We start from the raw sequence: 27862 nt of genomic DNA on the forward strand, positions 1-27862 counted from the left end.
TAGGGTGTTTCTCTGGGGAGAAGAGGGAGGGAGGGGTGGGGAGGGCGGGCCAGCCTCAGCTGGAATGTTACAGCTTCTGTTCTCCAAAGCAGCTCCCAGAGCGCCTGGCCTGCGGCTCCCGGCTGATCTGATAAGATGTGACAAGGCGGCCTGAAAAATGTTGAAACCTGTAAAATGTTTAAACCTGTTTTTTGTTGTGTTGTGAGCGTGAGGGTTGTTTTTTTTTTTGTTTTTTTTTTTTTTTTCCTCTCAATTTCATAGGAAAGTGGAGTTGATCAGAGTGGAGACGAAAGAAAGAGGAGGAGGGTGGGGGGACAGGGGTTGTCCCCTTCAGCCAAATTGGGAGGCAGGGCTCAGAGCGGGATGGTCAGACCTGGGGAGAAGGAAAGGAGGGTGAGGACTGGGAAGAAGTTGGGGGGGGGGCGGTGGGGGAGAGGCCTGACAGAGGCTGGGGGGTAGAGCGGGGAGAAGGTGAGGAGAATGGAGGGAGGGAGTTTCTGCAGCTCTGACCTGTTGTGGGTCTCCTCAGGGCTGTGTCCTTCCTCGGCACCCTGAGAGGACAGTGAGCTGGGGGTACCCTCCTTCAGGCACGTATGGGCCCAGGAGGACTCACTGGGGGGCACGGAAGTGCCTGAGCCCAGGTGGGTGTCCAGGCCCAGGGCCTCGCCCCTCAGACTCTCCAAGGGTCTCCCAAGAGGCACTAAGACCACAGGTGGACAAATGCTTACAGGTGACCACAGAGGGGGACGCCGCTCCCAGGGCCACTTGCTTTGCCGAGCAGTTCAGGACTCACGGCTGAGCCCACACCATCTCGTACTTGTTCGACAGAGTCCTGCCTTCACAGGCAGAAGCTGCGGCCCAGCCTCTGCCCTGGGACACACAAAGGGTTTTACGCTCTCTCCAGATGAGGCGACTGAGGCCCAAAGACACGAAATGGCTAGCTTGGGGTCGCCACACTCCTGCCTCTCAGTTTGGGGCGACTCTTTGACAGCTCCCTCCCAGTGGGTCCAGTCTCTCCAAACCGAAAGAGGCAAAGCATTCTAGAAGCCGTGGTGGGACCAGGGGTCTCTGGGCGCTCACCGGTACAAGGTAGGTGTCTCATAAAAACCTGCTGAATAAAAGTGTCTGCCCGAGGAGATTCGCTGCTCGTCTCTTGTCAGTTGGAGGAGGCCCAAGTTGCCCTAGAAAGGCTTTAGAAGCATTCTGTGAACAGCCACACGTGTTAATTATTCCATCCCAGTACCAGGCCGTCGAACGTCGAAGCTGGATGGGGTCTTGGGCACCATTAGTCCACTTCCTCGGGGGAAACTGAGGCCCAGAGGGGCAGTGTGACTTGCCCGGATTTCCTCCACTGGTTGGAGGCAGCACAGGGAGTCAGCTCAGGCCTCGGGACCCTAGCCGGAACTCTGTCTCTCTTACACTGTGCGGTCCCTTCTCGAAGCCTCGGGTCCCCGGGCTGGATCCCCATTCAGTACACGCGTACCGGGCGCCCGGCGCGTATAAGATGCAGCCACCGCCTTCCTCGGAGGCCCCCACCCTGGTACAGGGCAGACATCCCCGCAGGTGACCACGGTAGCAGCGGAGTGTGACAAATCTCATTCAGGCTGGAAGCCACAGGGGTGGGAAGGCTGAGGGAAAGGGGCTGTGAGCGGGGAATCCATCTTCGAAGGGGTCACCTTGGAGCTGGGCCTTGCACATGAGTTCAGCTGGGACAACTTTGACTCCTGGATCCCGGCCACCTGTGTCTTCCGTCTCCCCCCTCCACCAATCCGATTTCCGAGGTAAACTCTTCCTAAACCACGTGGGCATCTTTAGCTCATTTCAGTCTGAGAACATTCTCCCCTTCCAGCTCCTCCAGCCCCTAAGTTATTATAGAAGACAGAAGATGGGGAAGGAGGCCCCCACAGGGCCGGGCTGCTCGTTCTGAGAAGTCGAGTCCGCTGGTTCCCAGGCCAGGATGTTGCTGGGTTCGCATATACTACCCGGCCCTCCTGTTGGCGTTGGACTCTTTTTCATCCATCGGGGTTCGTTTTTAAGACCCCCTCTTCACGGTGCAGTTTGAACTGCTCCCTCTGGGTATTTCCCAGTTCTTCTACCCACCCCGGGGGGGAAGCTGAAACACATTCCACTGAACTGGCCACTGACTCCCTGTTTCGCCACTGAAACGAGTTTGTCAAGAGGATGAACGACGTCACTCGTTTGTGCGCGGTGGGCAGTGTGTCCACCTCACCAGAGGCCCGGCGCCCCTGCTCCTGCGGCCACACCGAGCGCTCCCCCTGACTCGCCTGGCCCTTCTCACCTCCTCAGGTCCCGCAGGCCGCCGTCAGGACGAGCTGAGGGCAGGGGACGGCCCTACCGGTTCTCTGGGCCTTCTTACTCAGCTGCTGGCCCTACCGTCCAGAAATCCTTTGTTTGAATCTTAGGAAGAAGCCCGGGAGGGAACACGGAAAACAGAATCGCTCGGCTGAGATTCCCTCTCACGGCATCTCCCCGGGGCTCCCCTGTCAGCTTGGTGGGTGTCTTCTCTCAACGAACGCAGATGCTAGGTCAAGCCCAGTGCTGGGCGCTGGGGGCACAGACAAGTGTGGGGGGCGCCCCTCGTCTTGCCAGAACTCCCAGCGGAGCCTGGGGGCTGCCCCCAGATACCCCACGCTCCTCCGCTACGGGGACCCAGAGGCCCAGCCACCCCGCTTCACACCCAGACAGCACTGATCGCACACACTGGGGAAGGCTGGGCTCTCAAGGACTTCACCTACGTCAACCATCCCACCTCTGCTCCCTCGCCCCGCCTTTCAGAGGCCCCGAGGACGAGCATCGGGGCCGAGCATTTACCAGCTGGCTGCCGCCAGCCAGGGATACAGGCCACAGGACTGTGGCGCAGAGATCGCTCGGGGTGGTTTTGAAAAACACAGACACGTGGGATCCAAAGCCAGCCCCGCTGAATCAGACTTTCTGGGGAGGCGTCCAGAAAACTGGATCATTAAAAACCTCCCCCAGAGTGTGACAATAGCACGGTAAGAGATGACGCAAGGTGTGGTAGCCGGGCCCCCTGCAGGACGTTCTCTGGTCAAGGACGGACGTTTGACCTGAATCTCCCCAGGCTTTGAGAAGTAACTGTCACCCAGTCAGGAAACAGGAAGGATAGAGGAACAAACCAAACGACACGATAGGGAAGCAGCCAGACAAATCGAGAATGTGGGGCGGCACACAGGACTAAGGCCTGAACTTTCCAGAAGTCCATGTCATTTTTGAAAAGTGTGTGTGTATGTGTGTGTGTGTGTGGTGTGTGTGTGCACGCACACGTGTGTTGGGGGCACTGGGGTGGACGCTTTGGATTAAAATAAACTTCAGAGACATAACAGTCAAATAATTGGAACCTAGTGTGAAAATCCTCACAAGGAAGGCATTTTGAGGATTACTGGGGAAATCTGAATCCTCGGGAATCATGATAAATTTTGTTAAGTGTGATATGGTATATGGCCACAGGTGTTTATCCTTACATTTTGGAAATACAGGGGTGAAGAGTCATCATGACTGTATTACTTTGAAATGGTTCAGCAAAAAAAAAAAAAAAAAAAAAAAAAATCCACGCCAAACTTGGGGCCAGGGTCATTTGGGGGGGTGATGGGTGGGGCAACGGTGGCAAAACGTAAAACAGTTGAACTAGAAGGTGTGCATATGTGTGTTCCTTGTAGTATTTTTTTGTTTTCTGGATGAACAGTTTTCATCATAAAACTTTGAAGGAACGATAACAATAAAAATTCCTCCCAACTGGGGACTTCTGGCCACAGCCGCATCGGGCTCGGATCCGAACCCCTAGACCTCAGGGAGCTGGGACCCACGGGGCAGGTGCGCGTGACAGGGCATGGGCGGTGGGGGCTGGCCCGAGACTCCACGAGGTCACCGAGGCTCCTGGGCTCTCTGGGCGCCGCTCGCTGCCTGGCTTTCAAAGTGGGTATTTCCACCACATTCCCAGGAGCGCGTCCCCCCACGGCGCCGAGCCCGTGCAGGTGAAACAGCCCTGAGCGGCCCCTGGACTTCCCCACTCTGCTTAGGGAGGGAGGCTCCACGCAAGTTCAAAGCGGTGGCTGCCCCTCCCCCTCGCCCCTTTCCCCATCTGCAGACGAAGCAGCCGGAGCGAGCCTCAACATCTTCCCCTGCGCCCCCCTCTTCCCCCTCCCCAATTCACCAGTCCTGAGTCCTGCAACCAATTCCTCTGCGGGGGTCCTTGCGTTCATTCCCTCTGCCCTTTCTTCTCAAGGGGCTCATTGCCACGGGCGCCTCGACTGGGGTTTGCAAACATCTACTGAGCACCTGTTAGGAGCTGTGTCCCGGGTCCACCGCAGACCTCTGCAGGACCTCGTGACATGTTCCAGCACTCCGAGGGGTGGATCACTGCTTCTCAAGCCTGGCTGAGCATCAGATGGCCCCGGGGGAGCTTCCAGCTGCAGAGGCCCAGCCCCACCCCCAGAGAAACAGATGGAACAGGCCTGGGTGCCCCCTCCTCTCAGCTCGTCCTCCACCTTAAGGGGAGGAGACTGGGTGGAGGCTGTCCTGGCATCCTGGGTCACAGACAAGGCTCAGACCCCACCCAGGGTGGTGGTGGTAGGGGTGAGGGTGGGGGCCTGACTCCCTACCATCCACCTTCAGGGGCCCCACCTCTCTTGCTCCCAGGAATAGTCCATTCTTTCCAGCCACCGGTGTTTCCACCTTCCTCCCCTAAAGGAGCCCTCCCTCGACATCCCTTCTCCTGGGCTCTCGACAAATCTCCTCTTCACAGCGAGGGAGGAAGCCAAACTTTTTGACCGACCCAGCAGCAGCACACCATAAAAAGTGTTTGGGCGTGCCCTTCCAGACGTGCGTGTGCGCGCGCACACACACACACACACACACCTTGGGTCTACAGCACTGGCCAGCCAGCCACCATGCTCGTATTTTGTGTGCCTTACAAAACACGCGCTAACATTCGCTGGGAAAAGACGAGATAAAAAGTCTATTTCAAGAGAGATCACTTCCCCCTGCGGCCTGACGCTTTTTCTGGTGACCCTCTTCCGAGCTTTCAGTCCTGCTGCCCTTGGATTTTTTCTGCCTTTATTTCCCCTTCTTCCTGAATCTCAGCTTGTTCTTAGCCTTGCGGCAGTGTGAATGTTGTGAGCCTGCGGAAACTCTCTTGCAGAGATGTACCACACCAACTCTCTCGGGGTTCAAGGTACCGAAGGCACCCAGGCCTTCTCCCGCTGGGGGTCCACATCTTCCTCGATTCTTGCCCACAGCTACCCCTTTGGGGTGTTTTGGCTGTTGTTGTGTTTTGTTTTTTTGTCTAGGACTTCGAGCGCCCCAGTTATCTCTCGCTGGAATGCCTTCTCTCCACAAGTCCATGGTAGAATCCCACTCACCTCCTCTGGGTCTGTCCTCACGTCCTGCCGTGTCACCTCAGCTCACTGCCTGCACCCACCCTGTCCAGGCCCACACCAGTGCTGGGGCCACGGGGCATTTCTATATTTTTAGTTCTGTGTGCTAGTCATATTCATGACAAAAAGTAGGAAGAAATTTCTTCCAGGAAGAAACACACGTGAGACAGAAGAGATAAAATCACACAACACACACACACACACACACACACACACACACACAAGTAGCACACATTTAAAGCAAAACAAAGAAACATTTTCTCTACAAATAGGATGTGTGTTCAACACGAGGGCAAAATGTCAAAGCATATTAGCTCCCATCAAGGGTCCCTCGGGAGTCACCCTGGCATGAGAGGAGGCCCGAGTCACCACAGGCAAGAGGAGGTGCCCACACAGCACAGGGGAGATGAGCTAATGGGGACACTCAGAGCTATAAATGAAATAAAGAGGAATGCCTGTCCAGGTATATGCCCAATGGCGGAAAAGAGAATGTAGGGTGTATTTACTTGGGTAAAGATGTCTCATAAGGTCAGGAGGAAATAAATTACTGAATTCTGTAAGTAAGGTAGTGAGGGGACCAAGTTACTGGGGCGCTCAGACTGGTTATTATTGTGAATAATAATAGCTCACATTTATGGAGCCCTGGCTGGTGCCAGGAGCCATGTAAAGCACGTTACGTAGAATATATCGTTTAATTTGCCAAAGAACCCACTGAGGTTATAATTACCCCCATCTGACAGGGAACAACATGGGTTCAGAGAGGCTGAGCAGACTTCTCTGGGGTCACGCAGCTAGGACATGGTGGCACCGAGTGGCTCATAAAGCAACGAGGGGACACGTTTCTCAGGACAGAGTCTGTACGGAGCATGTCGATGGAGGGCTGGGAGACGAGGAGAAGGAAATTTGTACTCAAGTCTGTCCTGCCACTCAGGCTGTAAACCCAACACTGGGGTCCCTGCCTATTGATCTGCCTTCTTTTCCATGTTGTAATGGACCTTCCATTCTTGAAGTCGATTTGTCTGGATCTCACAAAGGGCCAGACCCATGCTCAAGGCATCCCCGGGTGGGAAGGAAACCTCTGTCTGAGGGCTGGAGGGATTTGTGGGTAAGACAGGACATGTGAATTCAGGATCTCTCCCAGGAGGCGTCCCAGAGGGGTCCGGGGAGATGACAAACGTTCCAGCACCTTCCACTGGGGAACGCATTTCCCCACCCAGCGCCTTGGTTAATTCCCTCAACAGCCCTGAGAGATGGATACGGTCTCCACTTTACAAATAAGGAAACTGAGCCTCAGACAGGGGGCGAGTAAGTGAAGGTGAGGTGGGGTCTTCTGAGGTGGATTTTTATGCCCTGAGAGAAAAGGAAGAGGAAGGGGACTTTTGGGACATCGATGTGACTCAGAAAGACCAAAACCCAAGGAGCAAAGAGGGAAGGAAGCAGGGACTGAGGTCCCAGCTGACGAGTTTAGACCCTGCAGGCAGTGAAGTAGGGACCAGGGCTGTTCCCCCTGAAAGAAGCTTGTCGGAGCTGGAAGGAACACTGGGGGGTGGGTAATTTGGCACAAAACCAAGGCCCAGTGGGACCCAGTGTTCACATCCTCTGGCTCTGTAGCCCAGACTGGGAGTTCAGTTGGGATCCCAAGGGCTGAGGGGCCAAAGAACTCAGCCAACCGTGATAAGGGGCTCTTCCCCATCTTCACGGAATTCTGGTTCCCCTTCATTCACAGAACACACTATACCACCACGGAGAGGTGGAAATCACAAATTCACCCCCTTGGCCACTTCTCACACCAGTCAAGCTTTTGATAGACCAACCAGCCCATAGATGCCTGGGAACTCCCTCCTCTTTTGGGGCCAGACAGTTCTTAGCCTCACTTCTCTCGGTCCCTCGGCCAAACTCACTGACTGCTTCCACTCGTGGGTGCCTTTGCCTTGTGACATGCAACGGGCACCCTCATCTAATTAGCTCACCGCCATCCCTCGGAGCCACCATTTTGGCTCTCGTGGCCTCTCCTCAGGTGCTGACAGAGCAGCTGCTCCCCTGCCTGGAATGCAGCCCCCCGACCTTCTCTGCTCCAAGATAAACAGCCCGTGGCGTTGCTCGTCTTAAACCTCCTACATTCACGCCATCCCACCAGCCCTTCCCTCATGCTTACATCGCACTCATATTGTATCGCGAGACCCGGGATGATGGCCAGGCTAAAGCCCTGGCCACTCTGGAAAAAAGGAGGACCGTCAACCCCATGACTCCTGGGGTTCTCCTCTTAAGTGGAGAAGAATGGAGTTGGCCTACAGGGTCTGAGAAGGCCAGCTGGCACGTGGGGAAAAGGATTCCAGCATATTCTCCCCAGCCGTCAGGGATGGCCCCCCGGTCCTGATGCCCTCTCATAACCATTCGTCTTCCACCTGGATAACCTGCCCGGATAAAAGCGAGCACAGATGTCCTGCCTGCAAACATTTCCTGGGCACACACAGGGCCCTGGGCAAGGTGCCGGGGGCGGTGACAACCAAGTTGACTTCTGCCAGTTCTGCAGCATTGCTGATTCACAGGTGATTTTTTTTTTTCCTGTGTATTCTCCCCGTCCTGCCTCAACATCTTTGTTTTCCTGCGTCTGCCACGAAGGCGATGGCACCCCCCGGGCCTCTCAAAGAACTCATTCTCGCTCGCTTACACTCGCTCTCGTCTGTGCACACGTGCACTTACAATCCGCCCATGCAGTGCCTTGGATTCCCATCTTTTGGGAAGGACGGAGGGTAAAAGAGCCCATCGGGGTCTCAGTGGGGTGATTGTAGGTGAGGAGGTAGGGGAGGTGCCCCGGGGTAACGCAGCTGATCCGGCTGCCCGGATTCCTGGTCCCTGAGATGATGCACGGAGAGCTCACATCACAGTCCCTGGTTACTGTGGTTCCCGGCGCCAGCACAGGCCAGCACTGCCCCCGTGTCGGGCATATTTCATGTGCTTTACACACATTAACTCACATAGTCCCCCAACAACCTGGTAAGGAAGATACTGTTATCACCCCCAGCTGGCTAGGGAAACTGAAGTGCAGAGATAAGTAATTTGCCTGAGGTGACCCGGGTAGTTAGAGACTCATCCAGTCTGGCTCCAAAGCCTGCAGGCTTAACCACAGTGTTCTAGATCCCTCTGGAAGGAGTCAGAGGAGAGATGTCATTCAGCAACCAGGGACTGTGTACCCACTTGTGGGGAATACAGAGAGGTGAAGGTGACGTGGTCCCTGCCCCGCAGGGGCTCCCAGTCTCACCGGGAGAGAGACGCCTAAAAAGAAAATTACCAGAGCCTAATGCGGGAGAGTGAGTCATTCCACTGTGGAGAGGGTCTGACACTGGCCAGATAGCAGTGTGTCCCCAGGATACAATGACCCGGCAGTTTCTGACTGCTTCACAGCTGGATGACCAGCCAATTGACGGACTGTTCAATTCATTCATTCATTCATTCACTCATTCACTCATTCCCGAGTACATGCATTCATTCAATTCAACCCCTCTGGGGTGGTTACTCTGGACCGAAGTAGTTCGCAAAGGATGATTTTTATAAGTCAGAGAGGCGCCTTGTTGGCTAAGTCAGAAAAGCAGGCGACTCTTGATCTTGGGGTTGCGAATTCGAGCCCCGCGTTGGCCATAGAGATTGCTAAAGCAATTAATTAATTTAAAAAGAAAATACAAAATAAAAAGCGAGAGGAATCACAGCCTGATTGCTGAGAAGAATAAGACCACAAGGACAAACTGACACGTGAAAGGAGCAGGAGAATCTTCCAGATTGTGTTTTCCAAATGAGTAATAATTGTTGTTTGGGGAAAGAGAAGGGACTACCAAGTTCAGTACTTTTGGGAAACAGACTAAACAAATGAAAGCATCCCTGCGGGGCCTGTGTGGCTATTATGCTAATGAATGTTAATATGCTAATGAGCACCATAAACCCCAGGAGGCTGAGAGTAGCAGGTGGCACGTCCCAAGTGGGACAGGGGTAAGAGGCTCACCCACGCATGTTCGAAGCCCTGCTCTGGCCCAAATGCGTGCAGATGAGCTGGGAGCAAGGTGGCGGCAGTTAGGCTGGGAAGGTGCCCAGGAAGATAGCAGCTCTGAGCTGGATTCTGAAAAATCCTGGGAAGGTTATGGTCAGGCGAAGAAGTGATAGGGAAGAGTTTTCCAGTCGGAGAAGGGGTCCTAAGATCCCTTTATCTTTATAGTAAAGGCCTGAGGAAGTGGGGTTTCACCCCAGGCAAGGCCAAGCCGTGAGGACCGAGGTTCCAGCCAGGACACGGCTGCCGCGTCTGGTTTCCGAGGTGGGCGGAGGTGCTCACGGCTTTGCTTTGCCGAAGGAAGGAGCCCAAGCTTTTGGATAGATTTAGGGGAAACATTCACCTTCTGATCTTCCCTGAAGTGACACCTGGGAGATGTTCTGGCTGTAACTCAGGCACAGAGAGGGCCGGGGGGAAACGGACCCTAGGTCTCATGAGGCTGCCAGGGGGACTTCCTGGACGAAGCGGCATTGTTTCTGGAAAGCGAGCGGGCACGTTCACAACCCAGGAGGGCGCATTTGAGGAGCACAAGGAATGGTGAGGGGAGGCAGAGAAGAGAAGGCTGGGGCTCCATTAAGCCATGTGCCCCGTCACCGAATGCCAGTGATGCCCTCTGGGCCTCAGGCAGAGAACTCGGGGGGCACGAAGGACCGAAGGGTCAAGTCGGGGATTTGCACCAGTCACACCAGACGCAGGCCGTATGTTCTTCCAAATGCGTGTCCTATGCATCGCCCCGCCCTGCCTCTGCTTCCGCCAGCTCTGGGACCTTCAAAAGGTCCCATCTCTGCACAGGAAGCCCACAGATCACGTTTGGCAGCTGCCAGATTGCCAAAAATGAAGCCATTTGATTCCGAAAGCGTCAGCGAAAATGTAGAGCAAAGGTGAGAGTTAGAAATGAGCACAACCTCTTTGAAGAGCTTGGTGTCGACTTGCAAAGGGGGACACTCGCGCATCGTGCGACAGGCACCCCCATGGTCACCCGTCACTCGTGTGCACCCCGAGACACCCGTCCGTTGGCGGGAGATGAATCGGCCAAGTGTGGTGTCGTTGGACGATGGGCTATGACACAGCCGTGAAAGTCAAAGAGCTCCAGTAACACCCAAAACTTAGTTTGAAATTTAGAAACCTACTGTAGAGGGAGAAAAGCATACTACAAAAGACTGCAGACGGCATAACGTCCTTTTTACAATGCTTAAAAAGAAGCAAGATGAAATACATATTGTTTAGGCATTCTTAGCTGGGAAAACTATTATTTAAACAAATTTTTTAATGTTTGTTTGTTTTTGAAGGACAGAGCATGAGCAGGGGAGGGGCAGAGAGCGAGGGAGACACGGAATCCGAAGCAGGCTCCGGGCTCCGAGCTGTCCGCACAGAGCCCGACGCGGGGCTCGAACTCACGGACCATGAGATCGTGACCTGAGCTGAAGTCACACGCATAACTGACTGAGCCACTCAGGCGCCCCTCGTGGATATATTTTTTAAAGATGACATATATATATATTTTTTTATCAGTGTGCAATCAAAAATATTTTAAAGAACAAAAAGCATTCGGTGGCCTCTCCGTGCCTCAGTTTCTCAACATTCCTTCCCGTGGTCTGGCGGGCCTCTCTCACCTCTCACTGCTGTCCCTGGGACAGCCCGCCTCCTACCCAGGCCTCCTGGTGCCCTCAGCCTAATTGGCTCACGGCACTTGGCAAGGCTGAAACGGCCAGTGTCTACGCCAGTAACCGGAGTCGTATGAAACCCACACAGACCACTCCTTGGAACCCCAGGAAGAACTGACAGCTTCCACGTCGGATTTGCCCTTCCCTTCCCAAGAGCTGCAGGCCTCCGTGAGTATTTTGGCTCAACAGGACACCCGGACGTAAGGTCAGGCCAGAGTCCACATCGTATTGGGTCCACCGAGTCACAGACTTTGCCCCATGCCCATCACCCACTTTTCTCTTCAAACAGGTTAAATTGGTTGGGACAAAACAGCATAGAGCATACGGCTTTCCCTGAGTGTGGCCTTTTCTGTTTTGGAAGGAATTCAGGTCTTTTCGTTGCACAAATCCGATATAGTTTTATAACCCCTGCTACACTGGAATGACCTTCAGAACATCCTTGATTTAGTCACTATTTATTCCCCTTTAACTCAGCTCCTGTGTATTGTTTCATTTCATCTTGATACCTGCCCTGAGGTCAGAAATTCTACCCCCGTTGTACGGACGAACAAACCGAGACTCAGGGATTTTTTAAGAAGCCACCCAAACTTCCAGAGCGATTAAGTAGCACCTCTGAGATTCACGCTACGGCCAATTTGACCCCTCTTTCTGGAACACCAGGCTGCCTTCCAGCACAGAGGCTTTGAGGCTCAGGGCTGGACACTCTGAGGAGTCACAGAGTGGGGGGAAGCGCTGTCCCAGAGAGTGGGAACCAGCCGAACCCGGACGTGAGCTTGCTTGGGAAGGAGCCTCCGGCCCGTCGGCCACCAACCAGCAGAATCAGCAGCTGTGCTCCTGCATTATTCAGGGTGATGTGGGAGGCTCACTAGGGGCATGAAGACATTTCAGGGGAATCCTGCTCTCAAAGGGCTGACTCTCTAGTCGGGGAGGCCGGGCAGATGTACGTGAAGGGCTCACTGAGAATTCAAGAGAATACGTGAAAAGTGCCAGCAGGCTATCCCGGGACGGCCTCACAGAGGCTCTGAGCATCCAGCCGGGGCTGGAAGGCTGAGCCTGTGAGTGGCCTGTGACTCTCAGCAGTGTCCCCTTCACTCCTCGACTCGTCTCAGAGGACCCACTGCGTGCCCCCTGCCGTGCTTGGGGACGTGGGTTCAAAGGCGACCGAGAGCTGGTCCTGCCCTCAGGGGCCTCCAGTCTAGTCGATGAAAGGGCTCCAGGCGGAAGGGGGTGAGCCGGGGGCCAGGGCCGAAGGAGGGCCACCCAGACACAATGTTGCCTGAACTGGGCTTTCAAAAATAAACATAAGTTTGAAGAGGTCCTTCCAAAGGAAGGCAGGGCTGAGCATAGAGGTCTGGAGGTACGAGGCAGCGTAAGGACAACACAGACAATAAAACAAGATCAAGGATAGCAAAATGCGTGGACACCAGACCCCACGCTAAGTCCCACGCGTGTTATGTCCTTTACTCCTCATTTTACGTGAGAAATGAGAGTAACCCTCATTTTGCAGAGAAAACTGAGGTTCAGAGAGTTTCGGGTCACCCGGCTACTACAGGCAGAACCATCTAGGTAGAGCTCAGGACTGCTGTCCCCCAAGCTCACACTCTTACCCATGCAAGGAAAAGTAGGTCATGGGGAGGGGGCGGGAGTGGGCCATGGGCTAGGTGGGGGGTTCGGGAGGGGCTGGAACATGCAGGGCATCACAGGCCGTGCCCGGGAGGAGGCACAACAGAACGGCCAGCTGAACGCGCTTCTGATGGGGCCGGTTAAAAATGACAAAACCGAGCAAACATGAAGGAGGCTCCTTTGAGGCTCAGGAGGGGTTAAGACAACGTTCCAGCTTAACGAGAAGGGACTTGAAGGTGCGGGGTGACCCCAGACGCGGAGGAGCTGGAGGTGTTGCCCGCGTAGAAGGCAGTCGACCTGCTAAGGTGGAAAGGGCAGACGATGCAAAGTTGGAGGAAGCAAGCCTTCTCCCCGATTCTCAGGCTGGGGCGGCCCCCGGGCCTGCGTGAGAGCGTAAGCAGAGGCCCTTCTACCAGCGCCCAGCATGTAAAGATTTCGTATCGGGTCAACAAACTGTTAAATATGATGTGTTCCCGTTCAACTCAGTGAGCTCTCCACTTTTACCTTCTGTACTTTCCCGTGTGTGTACTCCAATCGTGAGTTAAAAAGTCATTCTCGGGGCGCCTGGGTGGCTCAGTCTTAACCGACTTCGGCTCAGGTCATGAGCTCGCGGTTCGTGGGTTCGAGCCCCGCGTCAGGCTCTGTGCTGACAGTTCGGGGCCCGGAGCCTGTTCCGGATTCTGTGTCTCCCTCTCTCTCTGCCCCTAACCGATCACACTGTCTGTCTGTCTCTCCCTCTGTCTCGAAAATAAATAAACATTAAAAAAAAAAAAAAGTCATTCTCTCATCCTTGTTCACCACCTGAAAGGCTGGGTTCTCCACGGAGTTTTATGCTAGAAAACATGGTGGGGGTGTGGAGGGCGCCTGGCTGGCTCAGTCAGTAGAGCATGTGACTCTTGATCTCAGGGTCGTGAGTTCGAGCCCCACGTGGGATGTAGAGATGACTTGGATAAATAAATAATGTAAATAAGAAAACAAAGAAAAAAGTGACAAGGGGAGAGCCAGCCCCCAGCCTGCTGTCTGCCCATCTCTATTCTATCGCACACCGGACACCCCAAAAGAACCTCCAAGCCCTCATGCACCATCCCTGCCAATGGCCTCCCCTGGTTACCGCTTGCGCCCCGGGGCACCCACACCAGCAACACCGGCAGTATGGTCTGCCTTGACAGGCTGAAATCCAAAGGTCTGCACCGCCCAGAAGCAGGCTCACGGCCATTTGGGCAAGAAAGTCCAGGGGCTTGAGTACCCAGAGCATTGGTTAGGGGTCGGAGAGTGTGGGCTCTGGGTGGGTACAGCCCCTTGGGCCCCAGACCCCATGCCCGTGCGGAGGGACACAGCCTCAAGACACTTGAGCGGAGCCTTCTAAGTTGAAGGGTCTGGCAGGACCCCTTCACCCCGGTCTAAAGGCAAATTGTGTGACTCATATAACTTGCAAAAGGATGTAGAGAAGCTGGAGAGAGATTGGAAGGGGAAGAGCAAGGTGGCCAAAGGCGTGCGGGAGACTGGGCCACCCGGGAAGGGTTGTTCCGGAGAAGGGAAGACTCAGAGAGAAATGCACCCCTGTCCTGGAGGCAAACTGGAAATCTACAGTGCAGCTCAGGTCTCCAGCAGGACAAACAAGAGAATCTGGGCTTGGACTAAGCCAGGAAAGACTGCAGTGAGACCTAAGGAGGAACTTCCTGACTCTCAGGAGGTGGGGTGGTGTCACTGGAAGGCCTGCGAGGCCTGGCGGGCCTGGCTACAGGCGGTTTGTGCTGTGGTTGGCGCTCCCGGGCTGGCCAGCCGTGGAGGCCGGGGCAATGGGTTGGCTCTCTTGGGACCTCAGTTTCGTCATCTGTAGCATGGGGATAACGAGAGTATCTGCCTCCTGAGATCGTGGCAGGGGATGAGTTAAAGTGTGTGCGGGGGCGCCCGGTGGCTCGGTGGGTTAAGCATTCGACTCTTGATTTCAGCTGGGGTCCTGATCTCACGGTTCATGCGTTCAAGTCCCACACGGGGCTCTGTGTTGACAACGCGGAGCCTGCACGGGATCTTTCTCTTCCCCTCTCTCTCTCCCCTTCCTCTGCTCAAGCTCGCGCTCTAAATAAATAAACAAAACAAACTTTAAAAAGTTTTAGAAAAGAGGGGCGCCTGGGTGGCTCAGTGGGTTGAGCGTCTGACTTCGGCTCAGGTCACGATGTTGCCGGTCAGAGTTCGAGCCCCGAGTCAGGCTCTGCGCTGACAGCTCAGAGCCCGGAGCCTGTTTCGGATTCTGTGTCTCCCTCTCTTTCTCTGCCCCCTCCCCCGCTTGTGCTATCTCTCCCTCTCTCTCTCTCTCAAAAATAAATAAACTTTCAATGTTTTTTAAATTTTATAAAAGAAATAAAAATGAAGTGTGTGCTCTGTTTCCTCAGCACACAGGATCCACGATGAATTATCAGCTGACCGTGACCTGCCTCCCCTACTTGCTCCCTAGCTCCCTCCTCAGGCTCCGACAGCCTCAACTGTCTCACAGACAAAATAGGGACGAAGGTGCAGTCGGCTGCAAGGACGGTGGCAACGTCCTAGACGCCGTCCTTCCTGATAGCTGGGGCAGGCCCCGGAGTCTCTTTCTTTGCAGAAGCTTCCGTTAAAATGGAGGCCCACCCGGCCCGTGGTTAGGCGTCCTCTTTCCTAACGTCAAGGGGCTGAGCGGGGTGGTCTCCAGAGGTGCTGCCCAGGGCAGAAGCAGGGGAGGGGAGAAGTGACGCAGAGCCGAGAGGACTCCCTGCCGGCAGATGGGTGAGGCCCGCCTGGCCCCCCAGGCCAGCTCCCCTCCTTGGAGATCTGTCGGTAGGTGGGGGCTTGGCACCTTCCAAGCCAAGCCAGTGTCGCCAGTGGGAGAGGCCTGGCTGGCGGAGAAGGGCCCTGGCGTTCATGCGGCGTGACCTTGGGCCTGGCCTCCTCCCGCTCGGCCTCCCTCCCCACCGTGCCTTTTAGCGATAGCTGTTCTCCCGGTGGCTGCTGGGGAGTGGGAGCATCCCAGCTGGAGAGACGGGGTGGATGCGACCGGGGCATCCTGTCACCTGCAGAATGGCAGCAATGGCACTGGCTGGCTTCCAGGGCAAGGGGAGGTGGGAGGAACCAGATACGAAGGGAGCCAGGGCAGGGGAAAAGCAGACTCACTGGCCGGAAACAAGAGAGCTTCCCATTTCAAGTTTCGAATTAAGCAGCTCATGACAAAAGAAAAGATGGTTACTTACCCAAAGACAAGATTTTAATAGATTTCCGGTGGAGGGGGAGCCGATGATAAAGAAGAAGAGACTGATCAGAATTCTTACCACCCAACCCCCTGATAGACCAAAACTACCACCCGCCCCCCCCCAACCCCTCCCGGAGAGAAAGAGAGAGCATGAGCAGGGGAGGGGCAGAGGGAGAGGGAGACTGAGAATCTTAAGCAGGCTCCACTCCCAGAGCGAAGCCCAACTCGGAGTTCGATCTCACCACCGTGAGATTGTGACCTGAGCCAAAATCAAAAGTCGGAATCACTTGAGGCCGGCTGGCTCAGTCGGTTGAGCCTCCGACTTCGGCTCAGGTCACGATCGCACGGGGCGCAGGTTCCAGTCTCGTGTCGGGCTCTGTGCTGGCAACTCAGAGCCTGGAGCTGGCTCTGGATTCTGTGTCTCTGTCTCTCTCTCCAAAATAAATGAACATTAAAAAAAAAAAAAAAAAAAAAAAAAGCCGGACGCTTAACTGACTGAGCCACCCAGACGCTCCAGAGCAAGATTTTTAAAAAAGGTATGTGTGCCTTGCCGTTTTCCAGAAAGGATTTGATAGCAACCGTTTATTCCAAAGACAACAAATGTTTATTGAGCAACTACTCTGTACTTGCCAGGCACAGAGGATACAGCCAGTGTGCAAGACGGTGCGTACCCTCAAGGAGCTTATACTACAAAACACACAGGATTAAATAATAACCTTAAAACCAGAAAATCAGGATCAAGTTGAAGAAGACAAATATGCCAAGTCAGGGCCAAGGATTGAACTCCAAGTTTGACTCTGGGTTACCTAACAGCCAGGACATAAAGGGAAATATACTTCATCTGAAAGGAGAGATCATGCTTGTCCTCAGGGAGGAATAAAGTTGAATACTGAATTGTGAAGACGGGGTGAAAAATCAGTGAGATTTTTGGGCGAGAATTGGTTTGGGCGCGAAGGATTCTGTCTGATTGCTTTCTGGGATGTGTATGACAAAGGTCGGGCGCGAAGGGGCAGAAGGGACTAAACAGAAGGATGAAACTTAGAGCTGGAACTCTGTTTCACGGGTGAGAAAACGAAGGCTCAGAAAGCAGGGATTTGCCCAAGCACCCTGCGCCCATCCCAGGGGTGACAAAACGGTCGCCTGGCCTCTAATGCCCACACCCAGCTAGCCCAGCTTGAAGACATGTGGAAAATTCGCCAGTGACTAGCACACATCCCCATCTAAGGGACCTCCCAGAGCTTCAGAAATAGTATCAATAGACCCAAAGTAGCAGCTTGCCATTTGAAGGTCACATGTAATCTGGCCTCAAAGCCATCCTTTGGGGAATAAGGTAGAACATGAATAGGTAAATTCTTGCCCCAAATAAGAAGTCAGCTTTTGAGCCTGAGCGGTGGGAGAGAGAAAAAGCTTTGGGCCCGATAGGATGTGGATTCCAAATACAGGCTGCGTGACCAGAGTCCCCAACTGCAGAGTGGGGTGAGATTTTTTCTAGAAGACCATGACGTATGTATGGGAACCAGCACACAAACACCACCGACAAACACTCACCTAATCCTGGGGGGGAGAAACACGTCCCACCGAATGGGAGTTTAAAACTAAAGATTTAGGTTCCCAAGTATAGCATGAGCTGGTGAGGGTGAGGGGGGTGTGGAGGGAGAGAGATCACAGATGGACAAAGTTTTCAAAGGGACCTGGGATGGACAATCTAATCCCAGGGGAGCGGAGACTCTAGGGACAAGGCTCAGACAGCAGCCTGCTCAGGTCTGGGCTCCCACCCCGCTGTTCAGGGCTGTCGGCCACATGGCCTGAGCCAGGGGGACCTGAGCGGAGCAGGGCAGGCTGACCGCTGGTCAAGGGGAAGCAGGTCCGGCTGCCTTTCAAAGTCAGCAGAAGCCAGGTGCTCCGAGCCTCAGGTCACACCGGCAGGTGGGGTTTGTATCCGTTCGGCCCATTCAGTCTGCTCGTGACACCGTCACGAGCAGTCTGCTCGAGGCACGATGCAGCTGGCACTCTCAGAAACACCTTTTGTCCCTGTGCCTTGAGAGAGTGCATCCCACACGGCACAGAGCCGTGTTTTTGTTTACTGACCCCTACTAGATGCCGGGCACTGGTGGGGGGCAGTTACAAGGGGACTACAACACAGATTCTCCCTCGAGGGGGGCATCTGTAGGACGAAAATAAGACACCCAAAGCCCATGGCAGAAGGCAGTGGGAACGTATGGCGCGTCTGCTTGTAGGGACAGAGAGTGATGGCATTTTCCCCCGCTTAGGAGGACATCGCTTTGGAAATCTAGGAGGGCTTCCCGAAGGAAGAGGGTTTTGATCTGGGTCCAAGACAAAGTGGAATTTCAGCCGTTGAGTGTGGGGAAGGGAGGCTGGGGGTGGCGAGGTATTTCCACGAACAGGCACAGAGGACCTGGCCCTGGCCGGGGGTGGGGGGGGGTGGGGGGGGGGTGCTCCCGGAGGCTTATGAAACTACTACCGAGTAGGTGGGCAGAAGCCAAATCCTAGGGAGCCTCCGTGCCAGACGAGAAGTGGGGAGCCACAGGAGGTGTTAGAGCAGGGGAGAGGCCCTCAGAAATGCCAGTTAGGAAGCTACGCGGCGAGGAGCTGGGCAGGAGGCAGGAGGCTGCCACAAACCCCTATTTGCATGCCTAGTGGCCCTGCGAGGAGAGAGGGGGAGAGAGAGGAGACATTGGTTTTTCTCGCTGGCCAGGCTGGCTCCGTCAGATAAGTGGGACTCCTCGCCCAGGGGCAGGTTTCACCCAACAGTCCTCCCAACAGACTGGGTGCTTGGTCCTTACCACCCCCAACACGCATGTGCGCACGCACACACGCACGCGGGCAAGCACACTCGGCCCCCAGTCTTTCCAGCCTCGCTCGAGTGAACGGCCCTTATGCAGGCGATGACCTGGTGACCACAGGCCTCAGAAGAGCCCTCTACTCTTACCCCCACTTCACTTCCACCCACGTCTCCCACTCTTGCGTGTCGCTGCTTAGAAATCCTGCTCTGTGCCCGGCCGAGCCCCAGTCAGGCCTCTGGTCCCCGCGTTAAGTGGTGAGGGCTCCCGTGTCCCGTACTATACGCTATGGACCCAGGCATGTCTTGCGGCCACTTGGCCTCAACCTCTGCCCCTCCCTGGGGGGCTCCTCACTGAGCTTCACGAAGCCCCCAGGAAGGAGCGGAGATGCCCGTATCCAGCCCCATTTCTTCCTCCTCTGCGGAAAATACCAACTCCTCAGGCTCAGACAGTCCTGCTGGGTTCGCGCTTAGCACCCTCTGACCAGGGGCCGCATCTTACTCCTCTTCTCTGGTAGGACCGGCAATGATGCTAACTTCTCTGGAAGGAACCTGACGCTTCTCAAAGGGCTTCGTAAAGACCACTGCTTCCGAAGCTCTTGGCAGCCCTACAGGTAGGCGGGGCGAGTGATCGTGTTATTACCGTCACTCACTTTGCAGATGAGAAAACCGAGGCCTGGGAAGGTTCGAGACGCATCCATGACCTCACGGCTGGGTGAGTAGAAAGTTTTGTGCTCACTACTCCCCACCCTGCCCCGAGATCAACTCTCGGTGACGACCCCCGCTCCACCAGGCAGCTGGCTAATGCAAATCGCTGGGTGATCAGAATCCGGGATTGAAATGTCAGAGCTGGAAGTCCGAGGCCAACAGCTCGCCCAGGTCCCCTATTTCCTGAGGTCCACAACAGTGAAGGGACTGGCCTAATGTCAGACCACAACGAGTGGCAGAGCCAGGTCTCGGGACCCCTAACTCACGGGGCCGGAAACCTCCCGCCATCCCACACTGCCCCCTCTTGTCCTCCAGCATGCTTCTGGGTCTCCATCCTTGCCCTAGATGTATGGGTGTGCCTGACATTTCTGGAATTCACTCCACACACATAATGAGGCCATTTTGAGAAGGCCCGCCTCAGGGGGAACCAGAGAGCTGTCTAGTGTCCCCATCCTGACCCCTGCCAACTCCTCCCGGCTGTACACGCCGAGCTGCAAAACAGATAAATAGACTCTATCGGTCCGGGCTACCCTCCCACCCTGCCCCCGACACACCTTTCTAGCCTCCAGAACTAGAGGTGGGGCTTGGGGGTTCGGAGCCACGATGAGACTGCACGGGAACCAAGAAGTAGCAGAGAGATGTCAGGCTGCCACACGGGTCAGCGTTCATAGAGGGAATCTAGATGTCACCATGGCAAGTAACTCAGCAGAAGGGGGGGATTGCTTGTCAACAGTGCAGAAGTAATTTTCGCTTTAGCAGTAGAAGTGTGGTGGCCCTGATACGTTGGTTTAATATGAGGATAGCAAAGTTCCTCTCCCTCTGATACAAAGCTGACCCTGCCTGGAGAACCCTCTGGATCTGAGGCAGACATTGTGCCCACATGACACAGGTTGTCGGGCACTCAAGAACTGGGTTTCAACCTGGTCCCTAGTCCCCAGCCCACGGCTCGCTGAAAAACCGAACAACCTAAAAGGAACATACTTGAAGGAAGGATCCAGAAGCAGCAGTAGGATAGGGCACCGGCGGGAAAGTGTGGGGTCGGTACCTTCAGGAAGATTCTAGAAACCCTTTGCCTCCGGCTGGGTTAGCTGTTCACCTGCCCAGAAGCAGGGGAGAGAGGAAGTGATCCTCCCCAGGGCGGTCCTCTTTCCCAGCCCCCTCTGTAGGCCAGACTCCCCTGGAGGAGTCCCAGGAGATGGGACTCTGGCCTCTTCCCTTTTCCTCCCCGTCCTCCAGCCCCAGAAGTTCTTCCTGCTCTCCTGGCCTAGGCTTGCATCGACAATAGGGAATTCCTTCTCTGGGAGCAGGAAAAAGAGGGGACACTGCTTGGACCTGGGGCAGCTATGGGGACAAGGCCTGGAGGGGGAGGAGGTAAAAGTTGATCCTCTGCTGCCGCCCCACTCATCCCCCCACCCCCCCACCCCCCCAAACCAAAGAATGTAATTAAGCAGCCGCTTCGGCCAGGAGCCAAGCTTTCTGCCTTCCGTCTATAAATCACCTTCTGAATCATCTCTCGGCTCCTGGAGGAGCAACTTCTGTGCTCCGGCTGCTCCAGGCGGCCCCGGTGCCACTCCCCCTGTGAGCCCGCCTCCCCCACCCGTCCCCAGCCCGGCCCAGGCTCGAGGTGGCTCCAGGTCCCAGCTGGAAATGGCAGTGGCTGCAAGTCCCACAGACTGTGGGGTGGGAGGAGGGCCAGGGGAGGCTTCGGTGCCCTCTCTTCCTACCCTTCCTGGGCAAGCCAAGAGCCGAGGTTAGGTCAGCCTGGCCGAACTCCATCAAGCGAAGAATAAAGCTACAGTCAGGGCGCCTGGCTGGCTCTGTCGGAAGAGCGTGTGAGCAACTCTCGGTCTCAGGGTTGTGAGTTCGAGCCCCATGTTGGTTGCAAGGATTACTAAACAAATAAAATAAATAATAATAACAATAAACCTAAAAAAGAAGAAGAAGAAAGCAACAGGCTCATGGTCACCAGTGCCAAGTATAATGGGCAAGCTGACCTCTGAAGATGAGAAAACAAAGCCAGGTGAGTCCAACCTGGGAGGGCTTCTTGGAAGAGGCAAGTTAGCTTGCAGATGGGGTGTAAGTAACTAACATTTACCGGGTACTTTCTGTATGCCAGGCATTGTTCTAAGAACTTGATATGTATCCACTCAGTTAATCTTCACAACAGCCGTGAGGTAGAAGCAATCACTATTCTCATTTTATAAATGGGGAAACTGAGGCTCGGAGAGGTTAACTTGCCCTAGGTTACCCAGGTAGTACGTGAAAAAGCCGGATGTGAAGGTGAGCAGCCTGGCCTGGCAGGAGAGGAGCTGCCCGCTTTGGGACTGAGGTCAGACGGGGCTGCAGAAGGGGCTAGGCTGCCTGAGGCAGGCTCTGAATGTCTGACTGGGCCTGGGAGGGGTGGGGGGTGAGGGTGGGGGAAGGTGGCTCTGGGGCCACCTGGGGCTGATGTTTCTCAGCAATGTAGCAGTCCCCGTCATAGCCCTGTGAACTCCGGGGTAGAACGGATCCCTCCCAGTAAGGAGCACGAAGCCCGGAGGGGAGTCAGGGACTCAAAGCACAGAGAAGAAAAGGAACTCATCCTAGGTCACACAGGAGAACTCAGAACTCAGACAAAAGTCTCCCCACTCAGCTCTAACCACTTCCTGGCACTCACGAAAACATAACGGTGTAGACGTAATTCCCGGATGGCCCTAACCTTTGAGGGAGGGGTTAGGCATACCTCCTCTCCCAGTTAGGGACAGAGGTAGAGAATGTCTCTCCCTCCTTGGCTTTAGAAGGATTCTGTGGCTTTTACAGAAGGGTGGGTGGAAAAGGCTGGAACACCAGGTCCCCCTCCCTCCCTGGGTTCACTGCCTTCTGAGGCCAGGAAGTTCTTCCTTTTCCCCACTCTCCCTGGAAGAGTCTGTTAGCTCCAACCTCCTCTGAGAAAAGTCACCTCTCCTGCCCTGACTCAAAGCTCCTAGTGTCCTGCCCAGACCTATTCAAAGTCTAGAGAAAACCCCAAGGTCAGAGCTCTCTTCCCATTCTGGAGCGTCCATATTAGTTCTCCATCCTTCACCTGCCCAAGTACCTTCAGGGTTTTTTTTTTTTTTAACATTAAGTTCTGCAGTGAGGTGGATTGGAGATGCTTGCTTGCCTGAATCTACCTTTGGGGACCTCCACCTAGAGCCCTCTTGCTCTGCCTCAGTTTCTCCACCTTTATCAATGATTGAGCACGTGCCCAGATGCCAGAGTGTGGGTGCCGGCGGGGTCTGGCTGGGTTTGTCACCACGGAAAGCTGCAGGGAGGGAGAGTGTCCACTAAAGAACTTCCTGCCTTTTTCGACCCCCCCCCCCAAAAAGGTCTTCCTACCAGGCAGCTGTCTCAGATCTCGGGCCCCCAAGATCCCCGGGGTGGGGCTGATGCTCAGGGCCCAGCCTCCACCCATCGCTCGCCCCTTGGCCCCAGAGCTATCGAAAAATGCTCTGAGGTTCTGGGAGAACTTTCCCTGACTGCTGCCCCTTCCCCCCCCCCCCACTGCAAGCCTTCCCCCCGCCCCCCCATGCTAACTCAGCTCCAGGCTCCTGGTGTTATTATAACATTTGACCTGTTCTTGTTTTTGTTTTAAACAAAACGTGGTCCCATCATAAGAACGCGAACGGATCGGGCCACCAATTTTGCTCCCGCTGGACAGCAAACCCCACCCACAGCGGGGGGGGGGGGGGGGGGTGGGCGCGAGGGCTGTAAACTCACTTCCAAAAGACCCGGATTAATTTCCCCGCCACATTCCCCCAGGGAAAGGCCTGCCCTGGAAGGGAGACCACCCGGTTCAAGCCCGGCCATCGGATCTGCCCATCTGTCTGTCTGTCTGTCTGTGGGATCAACAGCCTCCAGCCAGCTCAGCTCCTCGCCAGCCCCAGCCCCAGCCAGCTGTAATTCCTGCCTGTTACAAGTGTTAACACCTGGCCTGGGGCCTTCCTCCCCCGCAGTCTCCAGGTGCCTCCTTGGGCCCAGCCCACTGACCCCCACGGGGTTTGACTGAACATGTTCACAAGCCTCTGAAAGGCGGGTGGAGGCGGGAGCGCGGTGGGGAGGCAGCGGGACACCTGACAGGGGAAACTGAGGCAGGGACTAGGGCAGCCACTTGAGCGGGGAAGTAGGTCCCGTGGAGAGAAAACTCAGGTGTCTTATTTCCTAGCTCCCTGCCCTTGACTTCGGCAGAACGCTTCCCCCTGCCACCGCCCCCGCCCCCCAACCCCGGCTGGGAGGAGGCAGGGCAGGCTGGTGAGCCCTGAGTGAGAGATGAGGACACAGGCGCCCATATGGGTGGGTCACAAAGAGGCAGGGCGTGCACCTGACCCCCGGGTAGGGCCCCTTCCATCAGGGCCTCTGTCTCTGGAATGCAGCGGGGCCCTAGGATGGGTCCTAATAAGGGAGTTCATTTTTCCCCCAAGAGGGAGAAGAAAGACAAGTTCCTCCAGCAGGCGCTAACTGGGACTGACAAGAAGAATTCTAGAATCCAGGGCTGCTGTCACCGCTTCCTGTCCCAGCTCTACCACTACCTGGCTGTAAAGCCCCGGAGCACATCTGTTCCTTCCACGAGCCCCCGTCTGAGGCCCTCATAGCTCTACTTTCTGGTCCGCCTTTTCTCAGGGCTGGGGCCTGGGCGGCACAGGCCGCGGGGGGCTGGGGGCGCCTTCCTGGAGGGGTGGCACGGACAGGAATCCCCGCTAAACGCTTCCCCCTGCAAATCCTCCTGGGGAATGTGTGAGCTGGGTGGGCCAAAGAGGGCAGGCGATGCTGGGCTCAGACGCTCAAAGCCCTGGAATCCGACTGACCGCCCTGGAGGCAGAGTGGGAACAGGAATCTGAGGCCTGTCCACTCTATGGTCCCCGTCCCAGGCCCGGCCCCAGCTCTGAGAAGGCGACTTACCCTCCATCCCAGTCCCAAGACCAAAGACAAATGGCCGGAGAGGGGAGGGCTGCTGACCACAGTCCTCAGGCAGACAGGATGAGCTCGCGCCAGAGAGGGCCCTGTACCCTGCCCCACACCGCCCAGCCCGCGACCCTCGGTCAGCTGTGTCCCCAGCAGTTTCCTCGTCAGACCTTTGTCTCCTGCTGGACCGCCCCTCCAGGACCATGGACACCCACCAAGCACCCAAGCTCGGACGCCACTCACACCAGTAAGTCATAGGTCCGCGAACATATCCACAACCGTGGGCCCAGCCAGTGACTTGAGGGCAGGGTCACAGGCGGACCCACTCACAGCCTCACACTCATACTTACAAGCACAATCAGGTCATGGCCATGAGCACTGATATCCATGCACAAAGACAGCTGTGGGGCTTTCCCCTTACACCGTCATGAAGGCATGCGCGCACACGCACGCACACACGCGCGCACACACACACACACACACACACACACACACACTCGCATGCCCAGTCATGAACACAGTCATGCATAGTGTCACAAGCAGACACAGGTGCTGACCTTTACGTGAGCACAGACACTTCTAGACTTTCTCTGTCTCACACACACATATACACACACATCCTAGAATCAGCTACTTGCTGACGCTGGTCTATAGGGGCACAGCACACCCTGTCACAGCCATGGATCCCCCCATCTCAGATGAGTTCACATCCATGGTCGCCCAGCTGCAGGCACAGACTCTTCCATATACAGATACTAGTATACATTTGACACCTCTTAGGATCATAGACCTAGAACACACACACACACACACACACACACACACACACACACACACCCTCTCCTCTGCTCAGACAAAGCAGCATCCCTGTCCCCCCCAGTCCCTCCCCACTAGCCCCCAAACAAGCCGTGTGTCCAGCATTATGTCAGGGAAGATGTCCTGGCTTTCCAGGTTTTTCCAAATCTTCCTATCTAGGTGTTCCCCAACACACCATTACACATGAGACACCCCCACACACAACCCTTCCCCACAGGCACTGCCCCGGGAAGTGCCCTCCTCCAGTTAATGGGGTAGGGGACCTAGTCTCTCTTCCTCGCCCCTGCAGCCAGTGAGGCTCCAAGCATTCTCTTCCATACCCTCCCCCCCTACTAGTCCCCAGGAAGGCAAAGAACAGCATGGCCTTGGCCCAGGGATGGAAAGAGGGTCAGAAAGGGCTGGAAAGGCAGGACTGGTTTAGGCAGAGCCCCCAACCTGGAATCCCTGTCTGCCCCAGCCGCCCCTTGGACTTCTTTACGCACAGGAGGCCTCAGGCCAGCCCGAAGCTGCGGGAAGGATGGGTTGGGCAGAAGAAAGACTTTCCCTTGGGTATATGTCCTGGTAGCAACTCTCAGCACCCTCTCCACACGGACCCTTGGCCATGCCCTGCTCCTGCCCTCATCCCGGCCCCCAAATGCTACTGTCCCCAAACGACCCGGAGACAGACCCAGGGTGTGGCCCCGGAATCCTGCTGGCTCTGCTCCCCCTACCTTGGGCTGGGGAGGGGGCGGCCAGTCAGGGAAAGGGGGACACGCAGGTGGCATTCCTCTCTGGCATTCACCCCAGGGGCCACGGGCCCTCTTCTCGCTCCTGGACCCCAAATTCTTCCTCCTCACCTCCCACCCCCCAGGCCAAGGCTCTCCTACGTCCAGGAGGGTAAGATTCTTTAATTAAAGTTTTCCGGAATGCAGGGGGCTGGAGACTGAGGACAGGCGGGGTATAATTTAGAGAGCTGGTTTCAGTGTGTCTTTCCCCTCTGGCCTCTGGGACCTGCCGGGGGGGGGGGGCGGTGGGGCTGCTTGGAAAACAAGGGGACTCCCTGGAAGTAGGGCTCCCAGAGGGCTGTTTATTCCCTGGTCAGTCCCCCCATCCACGCACACCCCCCTAAACACCGCGCCTGGTTTCCCAGCCTTATTTACTAAAAATGTCTTTTGTATCCGCATTTCTCGGGGACAGAATTCTCCTTTCCCTCTCTCCCTTTCTCCTCGGTCCTCGGTTTTCCAAAAGGAATGAATTTGACATGGAGAATTGGGGTTTTGGTGAAAGCACAAACCCACCCCCTCCCAAACCACTACATTTTCAAAGAGCCCCCCTTTTGCCAGGATGGACAAACACGAAATGTATAAAATCCGAATTCAATGGCATCTCGATCAGCAAATACCATATTCACTTCTGAGGCTCAAGATTAATCTAGAGCAGAGTGGGGAGAATCTGATGAAATCCCCCCTGCTCCCCTACCCCGGGGATCCCTGAAGCCATCGGGGTCTGAAATCTGAAGGCAAAACGGGGTTATTGTGGGGAAATCTCTTGATGGAGGCGCCGGCGGAGCGGGGGGTGGCAATGAAGAAACAGGATGATTTTGCCCATGAAGACCCCAAAATGGAGAAGAGGAGTGGCTGGGCCCCAGGGACAGCGCTGGATTTCCAGAAACCCAACTGCAAGCAAATGGAGGGTCTTCAGGCCCCCCAGATTGGGACGGGCGAAGGGTTAGGATTTAAGAATCAGAGACCTTCTGAGCCGGGGAAAGTCCTCCAGCCTCTGTAGCGAGTGGCAGGGAAAATGGTGATTATCAGAAAAGCCAGGAGTTGGATTCTGAAGGCGACACCAGCAGAAAATCCAGGAGGGGTGGGCGAGTGGGGGGCTGGAGGGAGGCAAGGAGAAAAAAGCCGCAGCCCACCCCCGGCCGGCGCGCCCCCCCCCCCCCACCTCCCCGGGACTCGGCGGAGAAATCGGGCCGCGGGCAGACAAGAGGCGAGTCTTACCACCAAATTGGGTAGCCGGCGAGGACCCTGGTGCCACAGAGCAGGAGGCCGAGGAGCAGCCCGAGCAGGTGGGGCTCCATTAGAAGCGGCGCCGAGGAGGAAGTTTGCCCGCGACCATGAAGAGGGGGAGCGACGCCCCCAATAGTTGGAACAAAGTCCACTTGAGATTGGAAATGACTTTCGGGCTTGTCAGAAGCGCACCTCCACCCGCAGCCGCCCCCCTCCCGAGCCCAGCGCGGAGCAGCCGGGTTTGAGGATGTCAGCGAGCAGCCAATCAGCGCCCGCGGCCTAAGGTAAGAGATGAGTCTGTAGTTCAGCTTGTCAATCATGCGCCCCTCCCGCCCGGCCCACGAGTCGGGCTCCGGGAAGGGCATCGCCCAGCAAACTTGGGCGAAGCCCGCGCCCCGGACACAGTGGGAACTTGGCGGGGGGCGGGAGGGGCCGGCACGTTGGACCCTCTGCTGGCCCGGGACTGCCGCGGCCCCCCGCCAGCCAGGTTTAAGAAGCTGGGGCTTTGGCCGGGGCGTTCACGTGGTGCAGGGTTGGCGTGGGCATTGATGGGTGGCTCCTTTTCTCTCGGGGGACCGTGACCCCTCTGGACTCGGGCGTGTGAGAAATCGAGAGTAGAAAGCACAGAGATGTTTCCAGAAGCCTCGCTCGGCCAGGACGGGATCCGAGGGTC

At 55.8% G+C, this 27862-nt stretch overlaps 1 protein-coding gene across 4 annotated transcripts in view; it reads right to left on the reverse strand.

Annotated features, from left to right (window-relative positions):
- Positions 1-27429, reverse strand: part of WNT3 (Wnt family member 3) — a 47207-nt gene extending 19778 nt beyond the window's left edge. For 3 of the 4 annotated variants that reach the window (XM_053892733.1, XM_053892734.1, XM_053892736.1), the window contains exon 1: positions 27181-27429. In XM_053892733.1, coding sequence (XP_053748708.1) covers positions 27181-27260 — 80 coding nt within the window. In that variant the 5' untranslated portion in view covers positions 27261-27429. The remainder of the gene's footprint in view (positions 1-27180) is intronic. The other variant, XM_053892735.1, reaches the window with a different exon arrangement.
- Positions 27430-27862: the final 433 nt, after the last annotated feature.

The sequence above is a fragment of the Panthera pardus genome, unplaced genomic scaffold, assembly GCF_024362965.1.
Source record: "Panthera pardus isolate Hobbes unplaced genomic scaffold, ASM2436296v1 HiC_scaffold_3, whole genome shotgun sequence".
Taxonomy (NCBI): Eukaryota; Metazoa; Chordata; class Mammalia; order Carnivora; family Felidae; genus Panthera; species Panthera pardus.